We start from the raw sequence: 20,430 nt of genomic DNA, 5'->3' as shown, positions 1-20,430 counted from the left end.
AATGGGTGTATAGAAAAAATAATGCAGGAGGATGGAGATTAGACAGTAGAAAGGATTTTCGTTTGTGTGTGTGTGTGTGTGTGTGTGTGTGTCTTTTTCTTTTAGGGCCACACTGGGGGTAAATGGAAATTCCCAGGCTAGGGTTCTAATCTGAGCTGCAGCCGTCGGCCTACACCACAGCCACAGCCCACAGCAACATGGGATCTGAGCTGCGTCTGCAACCTATACCTCAGCCCACGGCAGCGCCAGATCCTTAACCAACTGAATGAGGCCAGGGGTTGAACCCGCGTCCTCATGGATGCTAGTCGGGTTCGTTAACCACTGAGCCACGACGGGAACTCCTAAAAAGGACTTTTGATGGGGCCCCACCCCAAAATAACCAATAAAAAATCATTTCTGAAGAAGGGAGCTAGATTTAAGGGAGCTGGGTTTAAGGGTCTAGGTTTTTTGGGAGAGTTTATTTGGAACTGGGGTGGCCTGGGCTTCTGGCAGCAGGTGGAGGGGCTCTCAGAGGATGGATGGACCAAAGCAGAGGTAGTGGAGGGAAGGCGGTGGTCCCTGGGGAGGTGCTTAGGGCCTGGGATTAAGGCACTGCCTGTGCCCCTCCCCCCACCCAGCCGCTCCAGCGATGCTGTAGGTAAACGGAGGGAGATTAGGTTCTGACAGTGAGATCAGGCTCCCACAGGGATGAAGAGAGGCTGGGGGAGGGAACATGGCCAAAACCAGACTCCTGCTGCCTCTTCTTCCCCCTCACTCGCCTTCACCTCTCCCACCCAGGTCCTATGTCCATCTCCACTCCAGCCTGAAGAAAAGAGTCCAGTCCCTGGCTTCCATAGGCATCCATCCTACCACAAAAGAGGAGCCGGTGCAGGCCCTCTCCCCTACAGGCCTGGTGACTAAGGGTGTAAAAACCTCGCCCCAAAAATGGTTACCAAGATGAGAGAGCCTAAACCTACAGGCTCACAGAGGCGGGATGTGGTCTGGCCAAGGAAACTGGGGAGGCTGGAGGTGGGGGCTCCCTGGGATGGGGGCAGGGAGGCCTGGGCCCAGCCAGCCAGAATTTCCAAAGAGACAGAAGTAAGACAAAGGGAAGTCGAGCTGGGAGGGGAATTTTTTCCAGATGTGAGTGTTTGTGGTTTGGCAGCTCTGGGCCTGTGCTCCAGCCCCTGAACCCAACCCTGGCTGAGGGAGGTGGGCAGAGGGTCCAGAGCAGCTGGGCCGGGGGTCTCTGCCTCCAGCAGCCCCCTTACCCCAGAAGAGCATGTTTGGGGGAGTGCTTAGGGAAGGTGCAGGGGAAGGGGGTTGGAGGGTATGGAGTTGGGAGCGATGGGAGGAGAGGGCTGGGGTGACTGGAGGTGGGGGGGCTAACAGAGGAGGCTGGGGGAGCCTAGGGGCAAGGGGCAGGGGCGAGGAACCAGGCAATGGGGAGGCACTTAACCAGCATCAGTCACTCAATCACCAACAACTGGCTTTAATTTCCCACTGGGATCCATAAGGAGAAAGAATTTCCTAGTGTCGCTGGCCTTTTAATTATGACCAAATCTGCAGCGGATCTGCCGGGGGGCAACACGTTCCATTTTCTAGGAGCCTTGGTCATAGCCCTTTTGGGGCTCCCCCAGGAATTTGGAGACTCAAGTGGGGGAGGGTGCCAACTTGGTGAGAAAAGCTGGTGGGGAGCAGAGGCAGGAGGGGGTGGGGTGGGGAGGAAACAGCCCAGCTTGAGAGAGAGTTAGGGAAGAAATATTCTGGGGCTTTGTTCTCATCACAGGGTGGCTATGAGGAAAGTGGCGGGTTTTGCAGCAGAAGGAGTGCAGGCTTCTGGATGGCTGAAAAGGTGTGGGTGTGAGTGGATGCAGCTGAGAGCACGATGGAGGGGCCTGGGGGCTTGGGAAGGGGAGACCCCCCCATCCCTCTCCACCACTCCCTTGAGCTGAGTGGGGGAGCAGTGGTGGGAAGAGCGGGAGAGTCACGGCCCCCTCACCCTTGCCCCCAACCGGGACCAAGGAGACTCTGGCCAAATTCATCACTTGTAGAAAGGCCTCACCCTGAGCAGTGTTATTGCATCTGCTGGATCAGAGAGTTTGTTGGCTGGGAGTCATATAGAAATTATATGGGGCAGGACAGCTGGGTCTCTGCCATTCAGGGTAGGAGCAGCAAAGAAGACAGGACCTCTGTGGAGGGTGGGGAAGCCAGAGAGTAGAAGAGAGGGGTTGGGAGTGCCCTGGGGCAGGACAGCTGTCTCCTGGCCTCCCTGAGCCCTCAGGACTCCATTCAGCACTGAGTGTAGACTCAAGCATCCTGGCCTCCTAGCCTGATCTGATCCTTAGAACCAAAGTGAATGTTCCTTTTGTGTGTCTCTCTGGATTCACTTCTCAGAGACCTGGCTCTGAGTCTCCCCAGATGAAACTGCCATCGCCACAGGACGGATGGGAGTTAGACCCCAAATGAGCTTCCAGCAAAGTTAAAGAGCCAGCTCTAGTCAGGGATCTAGAAAGGAGGACACATTTCCCAGGAACATGTGGGCACGGGGGAGACATCCTGAAAAGTGGGCAAGGTGGGAGCAGAGAACCCCAGTGACCAGGGAAAAAGGGCGGCTGGACTCAAAGGGAGAGGATGACAGTGGCCTCTGGAGCCAGTCCTAGGGTCCTTGGCAAGAAGGGAGGCAGGTGTGGCCCAGCAGAGTTAGAACCACGGCATGGGAGGAGGGGGCTGACTGCTAGAAGGGATTACAGTTAGACCAGGGGAGGATCTGCCCAGCACCCAGGCAGCCAGGCGGCTCCTCTGTTGTTTTTGGCTCTGTTACCTGGTTCCCAGCTCCAGCTGCCAGCGCTCTCTTCAGGGCTGGGCAGGGCACACTGAGCGGGCGGGGGAAGTGGGGGGATGCATCGGCTGAGGACATGTCTGCATTGAATCGCCAGCCGGCCCCTGAGAGAGGCCCCTGGCTCTGCTCACCTCTTCAGGGGACAGACGTGGAGGTGTGGGCAGTCACCAAAGAGCCTGACCACCGGGCACAGGGGCTGGCCCACTGCCACTGCTGCACCACCGATCTTTTTTTTTTTTTAAGAGATCTTTGTCTTTATTTTATTTTATTTTATTTTTGTCTTTTTGCCATTTTCTTGGGCCGCTCTCGTGGCATATGGAGGTTCCCAGGCTAGGGGTCGAATCGAAGCTGTAGCTGCCTGCCTACACCAGAGCCACAGCAACACGGGATCCGAGCCGCATTTGCATTACACTACAGCTCACGGCAACCCCGGGTCCTTAACCCACTGAGCAAGGCCAGGGATCGAACCCGCAACCTCATGGTTTCTAGTCGGATTCGTTAACCACTGCACCACGATGGGAACTCCACCACTGCACTGATCTTATTCACTGACCCTGGGCTCTTTGTTCCTCTGTCCCTCTGCCCTGGCTCCACCACCCTGACTGTGCTTCTCGCCATTCTTGCTGGCACGGGGCAGTCATCCCTTTCCCCATGCAGGCTCCAGCTCAGTGTTCTCTCCAACTACAGCGAAAGGCATCAAATTCGACTCCCCTTCCATTGGAGCCTCCTTGCTTCTCGGAGAACCTCCAGGTTGTGGTGGGATTCCAGGGTGGCCGGGATTGTTGGTGGCAGCTGCCAACATCTGAAGCTGGACAGGGCCTGGGTCCTGACTCTGGCCAACTGTGGCCGCCTCCCCCCCCACCCCACCCCCAGGAATACCCCCAGGGCAGCACTGCTGGATGGAGAAGTCTGTCAGCACCATGACCTGCAGTTAAACTCTTGCCTTTTATGATCCAGGGACTAGGGCCAGACCCCTCTGTCATTTTCATTCCCTGCCCTGTGCTGGCCCCTTAACCCCTGGCAGCCCAAGGCAGGAGGGAAAAGCTGGTGCTATGACACATTTGGAAGGCTGAACATCTGAGCTTGCATGGCACCTAGGGACAGTGGCCAACCCTGGAAAAGATGAGCAGCGCAAGACTGGTTCTGGGGAGCCAGAGCCATCTCCCAGAGGCCTCCTCTCCCACCTCTGCAGATGAGAAATAGAAAAAGATCCAGGGAGCCAGAGAACCCCTCTCTCCATTGAGATGACCTGGTGCATCTGGAGGAAGAAAGAACTCAGTAGGGCTACAGACTGTGTGGGTGCTACCTTCCTCCTCTGGCCAAAACTGGGCCAGATAATCAGACTGTGGGATTGAAGAGGAAAGAGGCAGGAGGGAGGGGAGAAGGATGAGGTCCCAGAGAAGAGACTGAGGGGGCCCCAGGTCTGGGCTTTGAGATTCTGGATGGGGACAGAAAGAGGGTTTTGGACTCACTGTCCCTGGGGGGGGAGGGGAGGAAGGGAAAAGAAGGGGGGCTAATGGGTCAGACTCAGGGAGGTCAGCCAGCTTGGGGAAAACCTCTTCAAAGCTCCTTAGTGCTCCCGTTCCCCTCCTGTCTCTAGTTCCCAAATGCAACTACTGTCCCCAGATAAGACCTAGTAGTTTGGCCCCCAGCCTGGCTCCTCGAGGCCTATGGAAACCAGCTGTACTAATGGCTCCAGGGAAGAGGCTGGAGCCCCAAGAGTCAGGTAATGAAGACCAGCTTCCCAGGACCCTTCCTGCTGCAGACCAGACCCAGGCCAGTGGCCAGACTCCAGAATCAGAGAGACAGGGCGATGTGAGCAGAGCAAAGGAGACCCCAGGAGCTGGGATTCCTGGTCCCTGCCCCCATCCTCCCTTCTTGAGCAGACAGGGAATTAAGAAGGGATACAGGAGATCAGAGTCTGGCCCTTTAACCAGGCTAGGGCCTTGTCCTTCCAGTGACCCCGCCAGCCCACCCCTCCTTATAGCCGCGCTGGAGACATGGGCGGGTGGGGGAGGCCCCAGACTGACCTAGCCCTAATGGCTTTCCCTGGGCAGCATGAACAAAATGGGAAAAAGATGTGTGAGGTGGGAAGCTCTGATTTCCTTTCCCCTGCGGGCGCCAGCTCTGGAAAATGTTAGCTGTCAAACAGAGACTGTACAGTCTCCCTGCCTCCCCCGACCCAGTCCCCCCCTACCCCGCCCCATCCAGCCAGGCTCCCCAGCCTGCCCGGGTTCCCAGAGGGCACTGGGCCAGTGCCTGTGAATTTCAGTTCACCAGGTCGAGGATGCAACCGACCCGGTGAAGCCCCCGCCTCCCCCTGACTGTGCTTTTTCCACCAACTTTTTTTTTTTTTTTATCTTTTTAGGGCTGCACCCACAGCACGTGGAGGTTCCCAGGCTAGGGGGTCTAATTGGAACTGTAGCTGCTAGCCTACGCCACAGCCCCAGCAATGCAGGATCTGAGCTGCATCTGCGACCTACACCACAGCTCACGGCAACGCTGGATCCTTAACCTACTGAGAGAGGCCAGGGATCAAACCTGCGTCCTCATGAATACTAGTCAGATTCATTTCCGCTGAGCCATGACAAGAACTCCTTTTTCCACCAATTTGGGAAAGACATCTGAGCAGGATTTTGGCACTTGGGGATCCGCAGGGACATGTCCCTGGGGGATCAAAGGAGCCAGCAGCTCCTATATTTCATAGCTTCCAACCTCCTCGCCATGGTCTCACGCCTCCTAAATCCCACGGCTCTGGAGTTGTCAGCTGCACCTTTCCAGGCTTCCAGATGATCTGGATCTTTGTTCTGTCTTCCCACTGAGCTCACAGTACCTGGCCTAGAGAAGGCGCCACCATGAATCAAGGACACTCACAGGGTGTGCCTTTCTCCCTGCATGGTGGCAGTGTGGTCTCTGTGGGCAAGTCGCCTCAGATAAGCTCCCTGACCCCCTAGGCTCCTAGGAGCCCCCTGGAGAATTGATTCTAAAGCAGGGAGGAGGCTGTTCCTGCCTTGGAGTGGAGAGTGAGCATGGGGGTGGCGGTGGGGGGGCTCTAACCTAGGAGGAAGGTGACAGAACACTGTGCCCTTTCCCTAGCCCAGGGCCCCTGTGATGCAACCCCAGCTCCACCCTCCCACCCTTCAGAAAAGTTTCCCAGACCTACCTACTCTGCCAGCTCAGCCTTAGGTCTCCAGCTGCCAGGCTGGATTATCTGCCTCTGTCTCCCTGCTGGTCCTGGGTGTGGACAGCATCTCCCTCCCCTGCTCCCAGGCCAGGGGCAATCTGCCTTCTTCCTCCTTTGGTTATGGTTTGGATCCGTCTCATGGAATCTTTCCAAAGAAGCGACTGAGCGGGATTCTACAAGGTAGAAGGGAGTGGAGGACCCAGTCTTTGGGGAAGCTGCCTCCAGACTCAGGATGTCAGACAGTTTAGGTTCCTGGTGCTGCACTGGGACAAGGGGTCAGTGTCACAGGCCCAGGTGCCCAGGTCTGGGAGAGGAGTGGCACTGACTCTGCATCCACCACTGTGCTGTCTTAGGTCTGTCTGATTCCAAAGCTTTGCTCTTAAACACTTCAGAATGGAATCCGGTTGAGCCTGGAAGAGGATTAAGATGTGCTCGTCTTTCCATGCCAAATTCTTTTCTTTTTTTTTTTTTGTCTTTTCTATGGCCGCACTCATGGCATATGGAGGTTCCCAGGCTAGGAATCGAATCAGAGCTGTAGACACCGGCCTATGCCATAGCCACAGCAACTCGGGATCCAAGCTGCATCTGCGACCTACACCACAGCTCACAGCAACACCAGATCCTTAACCCACTGAGCGAGGCCTGGGATCGAACCCTCAACCTCATGGTTCCTAGTCAGATTTGTTAACCACTGCGCCATGACGGGAATTCCTCATGCCAAATTCTTAAAAATACCTTCTTTCTCTCTACGTCTCCCTCCGCCCCCATCCCCAAATCCTATGCATTATATACACTCTTTCAAAGAAAGTGGAGTTGATGGTGTCCCTAAATAAAGCCAGAAGCCTTGCATATTAAAGAAAGAAAAAAACAAGGGAACTTCTGTCGTGGCGCACTGAAAATGAATCTGACTAGGAACCATGAGGTGGCAGGTTCAAGCCCTGGTCTCGCTCAGTGTGTTAAGGATCCGGTGTTGCTGTGAGCTGTGGAGTAGATCACAGACGCAGCTCGGATCTGGCGTTGCTGTGGCTGTGGCGTAGGCCGGAGGCTACAGCTCCGATTTGACCCCTAGCCTGGGAACCTCCAAATGCTGCGGGGGTGGCCTAAAAAGCAAAGGAAAGAAAGAACTCCAGCAAGTTGGGACAACTAAGTGGTGGGAAGGCAGAAAAGAGCAAGCAAAGACCCTGTGCCTCAATTCCCAGAGGCCAGAGGCTAGAGCAGCAGGCACTCACCAGGACCCCTCAGCAGTGCCACTAGATGTCACTTACCCAGTTACTGCCTGAAAGAAATCATGCAACCCTGACTGTCTACCCAGGGTCTGCAGCAAACCTCCACCCCGACCTCACATGGGTCGCACTTCTGAGAGTGCATCGACTTGCTGAGCCCTCTGTGGCAGGCTAGTGTGTACAGGAGCTTGGGTGAGAGTTGAAAGGCCAACGATGTTTGTCTTGGCTTAAACATTTGTTCAGCATCAACCACACCACAGACTGTCTGTGTGTGTGTGTGTGTGTGTGTGTGTGTGTGTGTGTGTGTGTGTGTAAAGTTAATCAGTCTCAAACAAGGCCACTCATCGCCTCTGCTGTCTCCACTCCTGTCATTTCTTGCCTAGATTACAGCAAGAGCCTCCGCTTTGGTTCTCTGTTCCCACTCTCGCCCCTTCACAGCAGCCAGGGGTGGAGGGTCCTTTAAATCCTGAGTCAGTTCACTCCTCTGCTCAACACCCTGCACTGGCTCCCCATTTTGTGCAGATATAAACTCATATTTTTACAGTGGCCTACAACAGTGTATATTATCTGCCTGTATCCCCTCCTGCTCACTGACTCCACCTCCTACCCCCTTCACCTTGGCTTCTCTTGTTCCAGCCATGCTGGCCTCCTTGCTGCTCCCTAAACCCACCAAGCATTACTCCTGCCTCAGGGCCTTTGCACCTACCTTTTTCTCCAGGATGTTCTTCCCCTAGATATTTACATGACTTGCTTCTTCACTTCTTTCAGGTCTGCTCAAATGGCACTTCCTCAGAAGTCTCCTCTAAACAGCTCATCTAGGAGTTTCCATTGTGGCTCAGTGGTTAACAAACCTGACTAGGAACCATGAGGTTGTGGGTTCAATCTCTGGCCTTGCTCAGTGGGTTAAGGATCCAGTGTTGCCATGAGCTGTGGTATAGGTTGCAGACGAGGCTTGGATTCCGTGTTGCTGTGGCAGTGGTGTAAGCTGGTGGCTACAGCTCCGATTTGACCCCTAGCCTGGGAACCTTCATATGCTGTGGGTGCGGCCCTTAAAAAAAAGACAAAAGAAAAAAAAAATAAAATAAAAAAATAAACAGCTCATCTAAAATTTTATGTACCCAGACCTCTGCCTTATCCTCTTACTTTTCCTCATATCACCCATCACCCTCCACTACAAGGAAAATCCAAGTAGACTTCGCTGCCCTACAACAGTACCTGGCACATGGTTCATGCCCAACAAATATTTCTTGAACAAATGAATGAAAAGTAAATGACTGGAGTTCCCTTTGCGGCTCAGTGGTTAAGGAACTCAACTAGTATCCATGAGGTTGCAGTTTCCATCCCTGGCCTCATTCAGTGGGTCAGTGATCTGGCGTCACCATGAGCTGTGGTGTAGGTTGCAGACGTGACTCCGATCCCATGTGGCTGTGGCTGTGGCCTAGGCCGGTGGCTACAGCTCCGATTGGACCCCTAGCCTGGGAACTTCCACATGCCCCGGGTGCAGCCCTAAAATAGCAAAAAAAGAAAAAAGAAAAGAAGAGAAAAGTAAATGACTGACTTCAGCCAAAATCAATGACTATTAAGCCTGAAAGAAATATCTGTCTTTGATTAGCACTCTCCTTGCTGTTTTAATCATTTATTTAACTGTCTTTGATAGATGCATGAAAGAGGTGCTCTGACAAGAGTTCTGCCTCGGCCACCCTCTTAGAAATCCGGACTCAGTTCTTTAAGTCTTGTGCCACGTGTTTATCGCATCTTTAGCTATTTATTTGCTCCATCTACTTCCAATCACTGAGGATCTAGCTCAGGCTCCCCAGCTTCCTCTGTTTTATCTTTTTTTTCACCAGGAAGTCTCAGGCTGGGGTTTGTTTATTTATTTTGGGTTTTTTTGTTTGTTTTTAATTTTTTTTTTTAAATTGTAGTTGATTTACAACGTTCTGTGTCTTCCTGCTTTTAATCCTGCAGGCGCCACCTGGGGACTTCCAGAACTCACTCAACAGGTTAGCCTCTCAGGTCTGAGACTCCACGGGCTCCACCTTCATCGCCATCTTTTTCTTTTTTTTTTTTTTTTTGTCTTTTAGGGCTGCACCCCATATGGAGGTTCCCAACTTAACTGCCACAACACGTGATTCTTAACCCACTGAGCAAAGCCAGGGACCGAAACTGCGTCTTCATGGATGCCAGTCAGATTCGTTTCCGCTGAGCCACAAGGGGAACTCCAACTTCATCACTATCTCTGGTCAGACACTGGCCTCTGAGACCACACAGTACTCCCATTGCAGCCTATGCAGTTGCAAGCATTTAAACCCTCCATTTCTCTATGTGGGCTGCCAAATGATGCTAGAGAAAACCATGACCAAGAGAGAGAAAGAACAGAAAAGAAAAAAAAAAAGGAAAGGAGTTCCCGTCATGGCTCAGTGGTTAACGAACCCGACTAGCATCCATGAGGATGTAGGTTCGATCCCTGGCCTCACTCAGTGGGTTAAGGATCCGGCATTGCTGTGAGCTGTGGTGTCGGTCACAGACATGGCTCAAATCCTGCATTGCTGGGGCTGTGGCGTAGGCCGGCAGCTACAGCTCCAGTTCGAACCCTAGCCTGGGAAACTTCACATGCCACCAGTGCAGCCCTGAAAAACAGACAGACAGACAGAAAGAAAGAAAGAGAGAGAGAAAGAAAAACAGCCGGCAGTGCCTCTGCAAGTTCAAGTTCTAACCTCACTCAGGAACTCTGCCATTGTTTAGAGGCCCTTTCTTGTGATCCCAGTCAGCTCACTCTCCCATTTTTCTCAGTAGCAGCTCCAAACTGGTCTTTCCAAGTTTACTTACCCTGGTTTTCCCCTCACACTCAGCAGACCTCTCTGCCTCTAGATTTTTTTTTTTTTTTCTTTTTAGGGCCCAACCTGCAGCATGTGGAAGTTCCCAGGCTAGGCGTCAAATCGGAGCTATAGCTGCTGGCCTATATCACACCACAACACCACCAAATCTGAGGCGCGTCTGCCAACCTACACCACAGCTCACAGCAACACCAGATCCTTGACCCACTGAGCAAGGCCAGGGACCAAACCTGAATCCTCATGGATACTACTCAGATTCATTACTGCTGAGCCACAATGGGAACTCCAAGGACAGGTACTCTGTGAGACTCTGATTTTGATCTTCTGCTCCTCTTTATATACAAAGGCTTCATCCCAATCCAAGGCTTTCATCCCCCTGCTAATCTAAGCCTTAGTCTCTAGCCCCAAATCTCTTTCTGCTAAGTGCCAGTCTGGTACATCCAACTGCTGGTGGGACATCTCCATTTGCATATCTTCAGGCAGCTCAAAGTCTTCCAAATCAATCCCCAACTCCTCCTCCTCCAAAGACTGCTCTTCTGGAGTTTCCCTGTGGCTCACCTGGTTAAGGATCCAGCATTGTCACTGTTCCAGCTCAGGTTGCTGCTGTGACAAGGATTCGATCCCTGGCCCAGGAACTTCCATACGGCTTGTATATGACCAAAAAAAAAAAAAAAAAAAAAAAAAGGAAAAACCAAACCTGCTCTTCTGCCCACCATATTCTCTGTTTTGGTGAATTATACCACTGCTGTCTATTCACTGTAATTCAGAAATATCAAGGCAACCTTTAATCCTCTTGCCTTGAACTCTGAAGTCCTATTGATTCTACCCCTTCAGAGGTGCTCATATGCATCTTCCCACGTCATTGATTCAGGACTCCATCATCACCCATCAAATTATTCAAACAGAACTCATCTCCCGGCCCTTCTCCAATTCTGCTTCCATTTGGCTACCAGCATCATCTTCCTAAAACACAAATCCAATCACATCACTTGTCTGCTTTAAAATTCTCAGTGACTGAGGACAGCACTTGCCACCGTGCACTGAAATTAGTTTACTGGTTTCTCTTCTTCAGGTTGTTGGAGGCAGCTTGGGGGCAAAGACAATGCCACCTTTCTGTGCCCAGCACAATGCCTGACACATAAAAGTTGCTTAATAAACATTTGAGTGGAAGGATTCCAAGCCTCATCAGATGCTTCCTGAATGTGCTAACAGCCAAGTAGGGCAATGGTTAAGAGCAGAGGCTTCAGACAGGCAAACTTGGCAGTCAGAGTGCCAGCACTGCCAACCTCCAGCTATTTGGCCTGGGGAAGATATCTTACTTTTTGTCAGCCTGTTTCCTCAACAGTTCAATCAGAATACCACCACCACCTACCTTATAGAGAATGGGACAAGGCTCCTAAAGGACTTAGCACACTGCCTGACACAGAGAAGCATCCAATTAATGGCTGTCATCCTTATTATTAACGAGAGCAACTGTCAGTAAAACTTCAAGGTTAGAAAAGAATCCCAGGGAGTTCCCGTCATGGTGCAGTGGTTAACGAATCTGACTAGGAACCATGAGGTTGCGGGTTCGGTCCCTGGCCTTGCTCGGTGGGTTAAGGATCCGGTGTTGCCGTGAGCTGTGGTGTAGGTTGCAGACACGCTCGGATCCTGCGTTGCTGTGGCTGTGGCTGTGGCCGGTGTCTACAGCTCTGATTAGACCCCTAGCCTGGGAACCTCCATATGCCGAGGGAGCGGCCCTAGAAAAGGCAAAAAGACCAAAAAAAAAAAAAAGTGCACTGAAAATACAGACGGTAGACGTAGGATATTCGTAGATGCACTTGGCATGTATGGGAGCTCATGTCTCTAAACTTGGACTTGAGCTAATGTGCCTAAGGGCAAGTTCATAATTACAGTACTGTTCATCTTTCTTAATGTTAGCTGAAATCATCTGTTAAACTAGGAATCAAATGATCCTTTCTTGGAGCCTTGGCTCAATTAGCGGTTCCTAAGGGTAGAGGGAATGGCAGCACTCTCACCCAAAACTTCAAAATCTATTCTCCCTTCAGCTTCTGAGAGTCACTTTGTTACCTGAAATTTTAAAAGATCAGGAATGTTTGGCAGGAGACACTCACACTCTTTGCCCTTGATCATTCTCCCATGCAGCAGGGGGTCTCAGCACTAGAAAAACATTTTGCTATGAAAAGGGTATGATTGGAAGAGCATGAGTTTTGTTGTGCATGGGCTCCACTCTGAATGAAGAGTCTTAAATTTCAGGCGAACAGAACTTGTTGATTGAGATTTACGCAGCAATCTGCAAAGGGATTTATCTGTCATCACCTGGCTAAAGCCAGGACCCTGGGGACAGAGGGGCAAAGAAAGAATTAAAGTACAGGGGCTCCCCAGGCACCTTGCAGGGCTAGCTGGGCTCTGACCAGGAAGCGTTATGAGAGGAAATAAGGAAATGGCTGCAAGGTCCTCTGACCTCCCGGTGAGCCAAAGTGAGACTGAGCTCTTCCCAATGTTGGATTGAGGGCACCTGAGTGGGGGGTGAGGTGGAGCACAAAAGCCAGTTGTGGAGTTCCTGTTGAGGCTCAGTGGGTTAAGGATCCGACTAGTGGAGTTCCTATTGTGGCTCAGTGGTAACGAACCCAGCTAGTAATCCATGAGGATGCCAGTTCGATCCCTGGCCCTGCTCATTAGCCAGTTAATGCTGGCTAACTATCCAGCATTGCCATGAGCTGTGGTGCAGGTCAGCAGACGTGGCTGAGATCCTGTGGTGCTGTGGCTGTGGCCGGCAGCTGCAGCTCTGATTTGACCCCTAGGCTGGGAACTTCCATATGCTTCATGTGTGGCCCTAAAAAATAAATCCACCTAGTATCCATGAGGATGAGGATTCAATCCTTGACTTTACTCAGTGTGTTAAGGATCTGGTGTTGCCGCAAGTTGTGGCAAAGATTGCAGCTGCAGCTCCGATTTTGATCCCTACCTGAGGGACTTCCATATGCCATAGATGCAGCAGTAAAAAGAAAAACAACAAAGCCAATTTCTACCTCACCAAGACACACAAAGCCAGGTACTTTAACACCTGAACTCAAAGAGAATTTTTCCACTTATCTTCTAGTTTCCTGATCACGATGTAATGAAGACTCGTGTTGCCAGTTTGGTGTGGCCTCCTAGATTTTTCCCACTTAGAGGTGTGTAAGGACGCCTGGCACCTCTTTGTGAAGTGTCACAGACATTACATATGTTGGGTTCAACAGGAACCAACATGCTCAGAGCTCAGCAGCTGCCTGTGCAAGCAGGTCCTGCAGCACAAGACACAGCAGTAAGACTGTGTCTGGGGTCCGGTTTGGCTGCAAGAAATCCCCTTCTACAAGCAGCCACGACTGTGCCTCTGGCCCCTGGAACCAAACCAGTTGCCCAAAAGGGCACAAGTCTTGGTGTATGCATGGAGTCTGCATTCTCTCAAGACAGAGTGCAGACAGTGATGCCAGACACAAGGTCAGACCTGTGACTCACCTGCCCAGCGTGATGGTGTGTGCCACCAAGGAAGAGCTGGCAGGGGTGAACAGGCTGGTGTCACCAAGCACCCTTCCTCCCCTGATCCATCCCTCCAGCACACCCACTCTCTGAGTCACTCTCCTGGTCACATACACTGTGTGTGAGGGTGTTTGAATGGCTTGGGGTGTCACTTTAGGTGTACCTGTTGATTTGTGGTAGGGATGAGGACAAGGCAGCAGAGCACATGGGCTACGCACAAAGGCTCGGTCAGCGCTCCTTATGACTTCCAGCAAATCAGGGCCCTGTCAATATCACCCAAAGACCCTGGACCTCCTAACAGAATGACACCTCTACAGGACCTGTGACAAAGCTATTCAATGTGAGGTTATAAAGAAAACATTGCACAACTATTTTTCCTTTATAAAAATTTATCAGGGGAATAATTTGAGATTTAGAGGCTTGGTTTAGCAAAGTAGAAGACTAAAAACCATTAAAACACCGTACATTCTTTTGTAGGCCACCGAATGGGATCTAAATTAAATAAATCCTCTATCACTTTAGGAAAGAGACTGCTTTCCTAAATCAGAAAAATGGATTTCCAAGTCACACTCTCTTGTCTCTACTGCCCTGGGGCCCTGAGAACAAACCCTCACCAGGGATGGCGCCTCTGGAAGTCAAGGTGAAGAACAGGTGATATCCCAACACAGACTAGATGTAGACTCTGAGCCAAAAGCAGAGTCTGAGAGATGTAATGGGATCATGTACGTTATCTATCATCCAACAGGATACTTCTGAGAGGGAAAGAGGGGGCTGTTTTTGAAAACAAAAGGCATAAAAAAATGGAACATATGGCCGCCCTAGTGATAAGGCAGTTTGGGAAACTACATTTTCCAGTACGCCCTGCCCCTTGAGAGTCAAAAGGCTTTCCCAGGAGCAAAGCACCCTGGGCCCCACAATTAGCACCACTTTAGAGGTAAACAGCCTAGGGCTGGGTTCTGACGTGGACACTTCCTCCTTCCATGGGACACTTAACCAGGACACACAGAACACAACACCTGAGGTGAAACTTCAATGGATATTAAGTCTGGGGTGGAGCCTCACGCTCCCCAATAACTCTAGCTTCCAAAGGCGTGGAGCTGGTAGAGCTGTCCATTGGTCCACTGCCCCGTCCTCCTGGTGCACTGCTGCCTCTGCCACCCCACATCTCCAGCACCCCCACGGCCATTAGTCTTTGGGGGGATTCTGGATCAGGTGCTGTTCCCACTCCACTTCAACTAACTTGTACAGCTCCATGGTGGCCTGAGCATCTTCCACAGAGGAATGTCCGCTTTTCCCGACCTGACCAAGGGAGAGAGAAAAAAGCATGAAGTTACAAGAGACTGTTTCTTCCCTTCCCATCTGGTTTCCTCCAACCCCACATTTGCTGCTGCTTCTGCAGTTAGTGGGCTGCAAAGGTAGAACTCTGGTGGGGCCCTACACCTTATCGAATTTCAGGGGGTCAACTCCCATGCTACTGTTTGCCTCAGTCCTTCCTGTGGCAACACATATATGCCACATTGTTCTATGTTTTCCTATACAGACAGAACATACCAGAACATAGACAGGCCTTCCGAGTTTTCCATCCTCCTCAGTTTCTTAACTGATCTATACAGGACATGTGTCCACATCTTCATGCCAGGTGGGCCACCTGCCAAACATGTGAAATACACAAGCGGTCCCTGTATCTGCTATGTGGTCTTTTAGACCTCCATAACCACCTGCTTTCTACTATTCTTAGTTATGGTTTTACTCCCAACTTAAGGCTTTTTTTCCATATAATGGAATATATGGCCGCCCTAGTGATAAGGCAGTTTGGGAAACTACATTTCCCAGTACGCCCTGCCCCTTGAGAGTCAAAAGGCTTTCCCAGGAGCAAAGCACCCTGGGCCCCACAATTAGCACCACTTTAGAGGTAAACAGCCTAGGGCTGGGTTCTGACATGGAGACTTCCTCCTTCCATGGGACACTTAACCAGGACACACAGAACACAACACCTGAGGTGAAACTTCAATGGATATTAAGTCTGGGGTGGAGCCTCACGCTCCCCAATAACTCTAGCTTCCAACTCATGCTGTGAGGCAGAGAACAGTTCTCCCTATGTATAGATGGACCCCTTTGCCCAAAGCTCCTCCCATCAAAGCATCCTGCCTGGATCTCTCTGCAACCCAAGGAATTCTAGGGTCAGAGCCTGGAGAGAGACAGCAAGAGAGCCTCCAGTGTCCTAGCTGGGGGCCTGGCAGCATTTGAGGAGACACTACCTGGATGTCCCGGTCCAGCAGCTTCTTGGTGAGACGCTTCAGAGACATGGTGGCATTCTCTGGGCAGTCGGCCTTCCGGTTGAGGAGGGGAATGTGGGAGGTGTCTCGGGTGAGGGACTTGGGGTGAAAGTACTGAAGGGCTTTGAAGTCGTTGTGGATGGCATGCCCCACCACAATCTTCCCTGTGAGAATCTTCAAGATCTAAAACGGGCGCGGAAGAGGTGATGGTGAGGAGGACTCCAACATGTAGCCCCTGCAACCCAAAAACCCAACACGGCCAAAAGTCCTTTCAGGTTCTTTTCATCAAATGCCCTCTCCCGTAGTTTTCTTTGCCCTGAAATCCGCCTCTTCTCCCCGAGATGAAAGCAGGCATGTTCCATGGTGTAACTGTTTGGACTTACATTGCCAGCAGCTCCTTAGCTCTGCATTAATTTCTATCCTAATGCAATATTCACTTAACTACCTAGTTCAGTCCTGGCTTTATATTTGATGTGGTTTTTTTTTGGTTTTTTTTTGTCTTTTTGCATTTTTAGGGCCACACCTGCAGCATGTGGAGGTTCCCAGGCTAGGGGTCCAATTGGAGCTGTTGCTGCCAGCCTACCCCACAGCCACAGCAACGCCAGATCCGAGCCATGTCTGCAACCCACACCACAGCTCACGGCAACGCCAGATCCTTAACCCACTGAGCAAGGCCAGGGATGGAACCTGCAACCTTGTGGTTCCTAGTCAGATTCGTTTCCGCTGCATCATGACGGGAACTCCTATACTTGAGGTTCTTTAACCATGATCATTTGTTGGCCTTAGACACAGGCTGGGACAAAGGCTACCAAAGATGGGGAGGGAACGGAAGCCCCAAATTATATTCAAATCGATATGCATATGTTTGTTTGCTTGGGGTAAGGGGACACCATGGCTTCCATCAGATGCCGAAAGCGCCTACAAGCCATAAAAGATTAAGAATCACTTACAGGAGTTCCCATCATTGCTCAGTGGTGATGAACCTGACTAGTATCCATGGGGACAGTGATTTGATTCCTGGCCTCACTCAGTGGGTTTAAATGGATCTGCCATTGCTGTGGCTGTGGCTGTGGCCGGCAGCTGCAGCTCCAATTTGACCTCTAGCCTGGGGACTTCCATATGCTGCGGGTACGGCCCTAAAAAGACAAAACAACAACAACAACAACAACAAAAATACTTATAGACCAAGGCAGCTAAGAGATGTGAGCCAGGGACCCACGCTTATGCTGCTTTAACAAAAAGTCAGTTCCACTGCTTTAGAGCTCCTTCTGCTCATAACCAGAGCACATTTACCAGATGGCCAGGAACCTTATTCACACTAGCCTTGGGACTCATAATTTCTCACCATTTCAGAATCTTAACGCCTAAGGACATACTGCCAATGAGGACAACTAAAGAATATGCCATGAGCTGTGAAGGCCATCATCAAAGAGGGGTTCCAAACAGACTGTGAACAAGAGCAACAGGTCTAGAATCAATGCCTGGCCTCCCAGTGGAACCCCTTGGAAGGGAACAGACTCATCTGGATGTTCCATAGGCTCATACTCCAGCCTGGACACTGGTTTTTATGACAAAAACCAGATATAGTCCAATCAACTTGGTATTTAGTTGCTCCTGACTTCACCGGCAGTTTACTGACCACCAACACCTTTGAATTTCAACATACAGGCCTCGTTCAAGTGGAGTGGATTTACTGTTTCAGACCCATCCCACCTCCTGCCTCTCCCAGGCCTGTGCTCGGCTGTGCCCCTGGTGCATAGGATATCCTTCAACTCTTCAAGTTCTTTCTAAAATCCAATTGTTCCACCTCTGATGAAATTCCTCCAACTGACTGCTCTGGCATATAAAGAATTACTGGAACAGTGTGTGTCCAGGAAAGGCAAAGAATGTGGAGCTGAAATTACAAAGCCAAGGGCGCCCTCTGGAGGTCTTCCAAGGCCAGTGCGCCCACTCTTCCTTCCCTTTCAACTCTACCAGCTCCCCCTCCTTTCCTATTCATTTGCCTGTGCCTCCAATATTCACCATAAGGGCTTAGAGTAAGGTTTGCTCAATGAGTGAGAGGAGAACCCCGACATACCCGTCCTGTGTCTTTTATCCCCTTCGCTGCAGGCTCCCTGTTCCAGGTATACACACATACCCCAGCTCCTCCTGTCAACATTCTGCCCTCTCCGACCACCAACTTTCCACCCTGCCACAGACTATGTCTTGTGTGGGAAGCCCTCACCACTTCTCTGTTCTCAACCCTAGACTCAACCTCTACAAGGCATTCTCGGCTTGAGCCCTTTCCCCCTGGCACGCATGCCTGCTGCTCTGTCCATCATGGCTGTTATTTCTCTAGTAGACTCCCACTCCTCCAGTATAGGATTCCACTTGGGACCTAAAGTAGATCTTAACTAATAAAGTTTGTGGAGTTCCCGTCGTGGCTCAGTGGTTAATGAATCCAACTAGGAACCATGACGTTGCGGGTTCGATCCCTGGCCTCATTCAGTGGATTAAGGATCCAGCATTGCTGTGAGCTGTGGTGTAGGTCGCAGATTCAGCTCGGATCTGGCGTGGCTGTGGTGTAGGCTGGCGGCTACAGCTCCGATTGGACCCCTAGCCTGGGAACCTCCATATGCCGCAGGTGCGGCCCTAGAAAAGATAAAAAGACAAAATAAATAAATAAAGTTTGTTATACCAGCTAGTTGTAACTTTCCAGACCCTCCCCACTCCTTTTCCCCAAAGAAAAGTCTTCTTCATCATCTGCTATTCCACCCACTCCATACCTCCCTCCACAACTGCCCTTCCAGGCTGCTATCCTTTGGGGAGAAATGATTTGGACTTCTCCCACCCACTTGTCCACGACCACCTGTCCCCCCAGCCTCTCACCTGGCTTCGAGCAATCTTGAAGGGTGTGGCATTCACCATATGCTGCTTCCGAATACCACTCCACCTGGTCCGGTAGTCCACAATGTGGCAGGGGGGAAGGATGTACTCATCATAAAGCACATCTCCATTGTAGTTGACAATACTACACCGAGCCAAGGAACTGACATGCCCTTTGGGTCCTGTGCCCACCATCTCACAGTCAATTGCCACCATCTTGCTCGGACCCTTCTGGGATGCTCCAGAATATTTCTTCTCGGAATGAGCTTGGGTGGAATTCTGTGGGGCATTCTTCTGGGAGCCCTTCTTCCGGGGGCGAGTTGGGTGGCTCTTAATCTTTGGTAGGGCACTCTGGAACTCCCCCAGTAAGTCTACTTTGGCCACAACAGAACCAGCCTTCTGTGAAGGGGCAGGGGTCAGCCAAGGCACTGCAGATGGCTTGTCCAGAGACTGCTCTGACCCACCGCTGGAGGCAGCTGTCTTCTTTTTTGAAAGAAGAGGGGCCTTCCAAGTGCCATCTACCTTGGGAGATTTCCCTTTCTTTGACGATTCTGATTGCAACTTAGACACCTTGCTAGGGGGCTGCTGCTTCTTATTCAAAAAGCCCTTCCGTTCCAAGAGCCGGCGCTTCTTGACAAATTTTCGGTGCTTGGCATTCCCCTCTAACGCCTTTTTTGGGGGAGGTTCACCAAAATCCAGATTGAGGAGTAAGGTAGACATGATGACAGTGGACAGCGGGAGAACAGTTGGGAAGAGTAGCTTACAGTTGAGAGGAGGATAGAAAACTCATCCTCTGCCGAATCCCACAGACCAACATCTGGAGGTCTGCAGTATACCCTGGGGAAGAAGGTGATACTGATAATGGGAACCCATAGGCTTGGGAACCCGTAAGATAAGACCCATCTCCCTAGGACTTAAGAGAAAGACATCAGAGTAACCTCTCAGATAATGTGAAATGATGGAAGGAGCACCACTTCTCAGCCAGGAAGCCTGGGTTCTAGACAGCCCCACAATTCAGCAGCTGTACAGGAAGGCCATTTCCCTTCTCAAGATCTGTCTCAACCGCAAACTGAGGGGGTTGCAGAGCCAACCAGCTGAAACTCTGTGATCTAGAACGCCCGAATGGGTGAGCTATCTCATCTGTCCAGGGAGAGAACGTCTAAGTATGCTCGAAGGCAGTGTGGGGTATGCCACAGACGACCTCTGGCTTACCCAGGCATCCCCAGCGCGGGTTCCAGGAACCCCTGTCCCTGATCTCCAGGTGGGGGAAATCTCCACATGCATCTCACCCAAGTCCTTCTCCCAAGAAAGGACCTTTGACACCACATATCAACAGGGAAGAAACCGACGCGGGGGACGGCACACTTGGGCCGTCCGCACCACCTCGGCCGTCCCCACACGCTAGCGCACCTACCTCCTAGATGTGCCCAGCTAGGACCGGAAGCGCCAGGAGCCGGATACGGAAATTGGCACGCGCCGACGAGGCCCGGCCCGGCAGGCGCGCGGATTGGAACGCGCCGGGGGCCTGCGCGCGCGTGTCCGCAGCGCCCCCGCCTCCGGGAGCGAGGCCAGGGATTCCGAGTGTGTGGGGAGCGGCAGCGGCGGCGGTGGGGGAGGCGGCGTGGGTGGGGGCGGGGGCGGGATGCGCTCCCCGGCCCCTCTAGCCCCGTGGAGGTACAACTCGAAGGTTCAGGGAGGCCGCGGC

At 51.6% G+C, this 20,430-nt stretch overlaps 1 protein-coding gene across 1 annotated transcript; it reads right to left on the bottom strand.

The window, feature by feature from the left end:
* Positions 1-13,955: 13,955 nt before the first annotated feature.
* Positions 13,956-20,231, bottom strand: ISG20L2 (interferon stimulated exonuclease gene 20 like 2). Its single transcript, XM_047784289.1, has 4 exons — positions 20,140-20,231; positions 18,729-19,562; positions 15,843-16,043; positions 13,956-14,883 (listed from the first exon to the last, which is right to left on the bottom strand). Exons 2-4 carry the CDS (start codon positions 19,443-19,445, stop codon positions 14,770-14,772), a joined length of 1,032 nt encoding a protein of 343 aa, XP_047640245.1. The 5' UTR covers positions 19,446-19,562; positions 20,140-20,231; the 3' UTR covers positions 13,956-14,769.
* Between the last annotated feature and the right edge of the window lie 199 nt (positions 20,232-20,430).

The sequence above is a fragment of the Phacochoerus africanus genome, chromosome 6 (genome assembly GCF_016906955.1).
Source record: "Phacochoerus africanus isolate WHEZ1 chromosome 6, ROS_Pafr_v1, whole genome shotgun sequence".
NCBI lineage: Eukaryota > Metazoa > Chordata > Mammalia > Artiodactyla > Suidae > Phacochoerus > Phacochoerus africanus.
The sequence above is the reverse complement of the archived record's forward strand: the minus strand, read 5'-3'. Positions and strand labels throughout refer to the sequence as shown.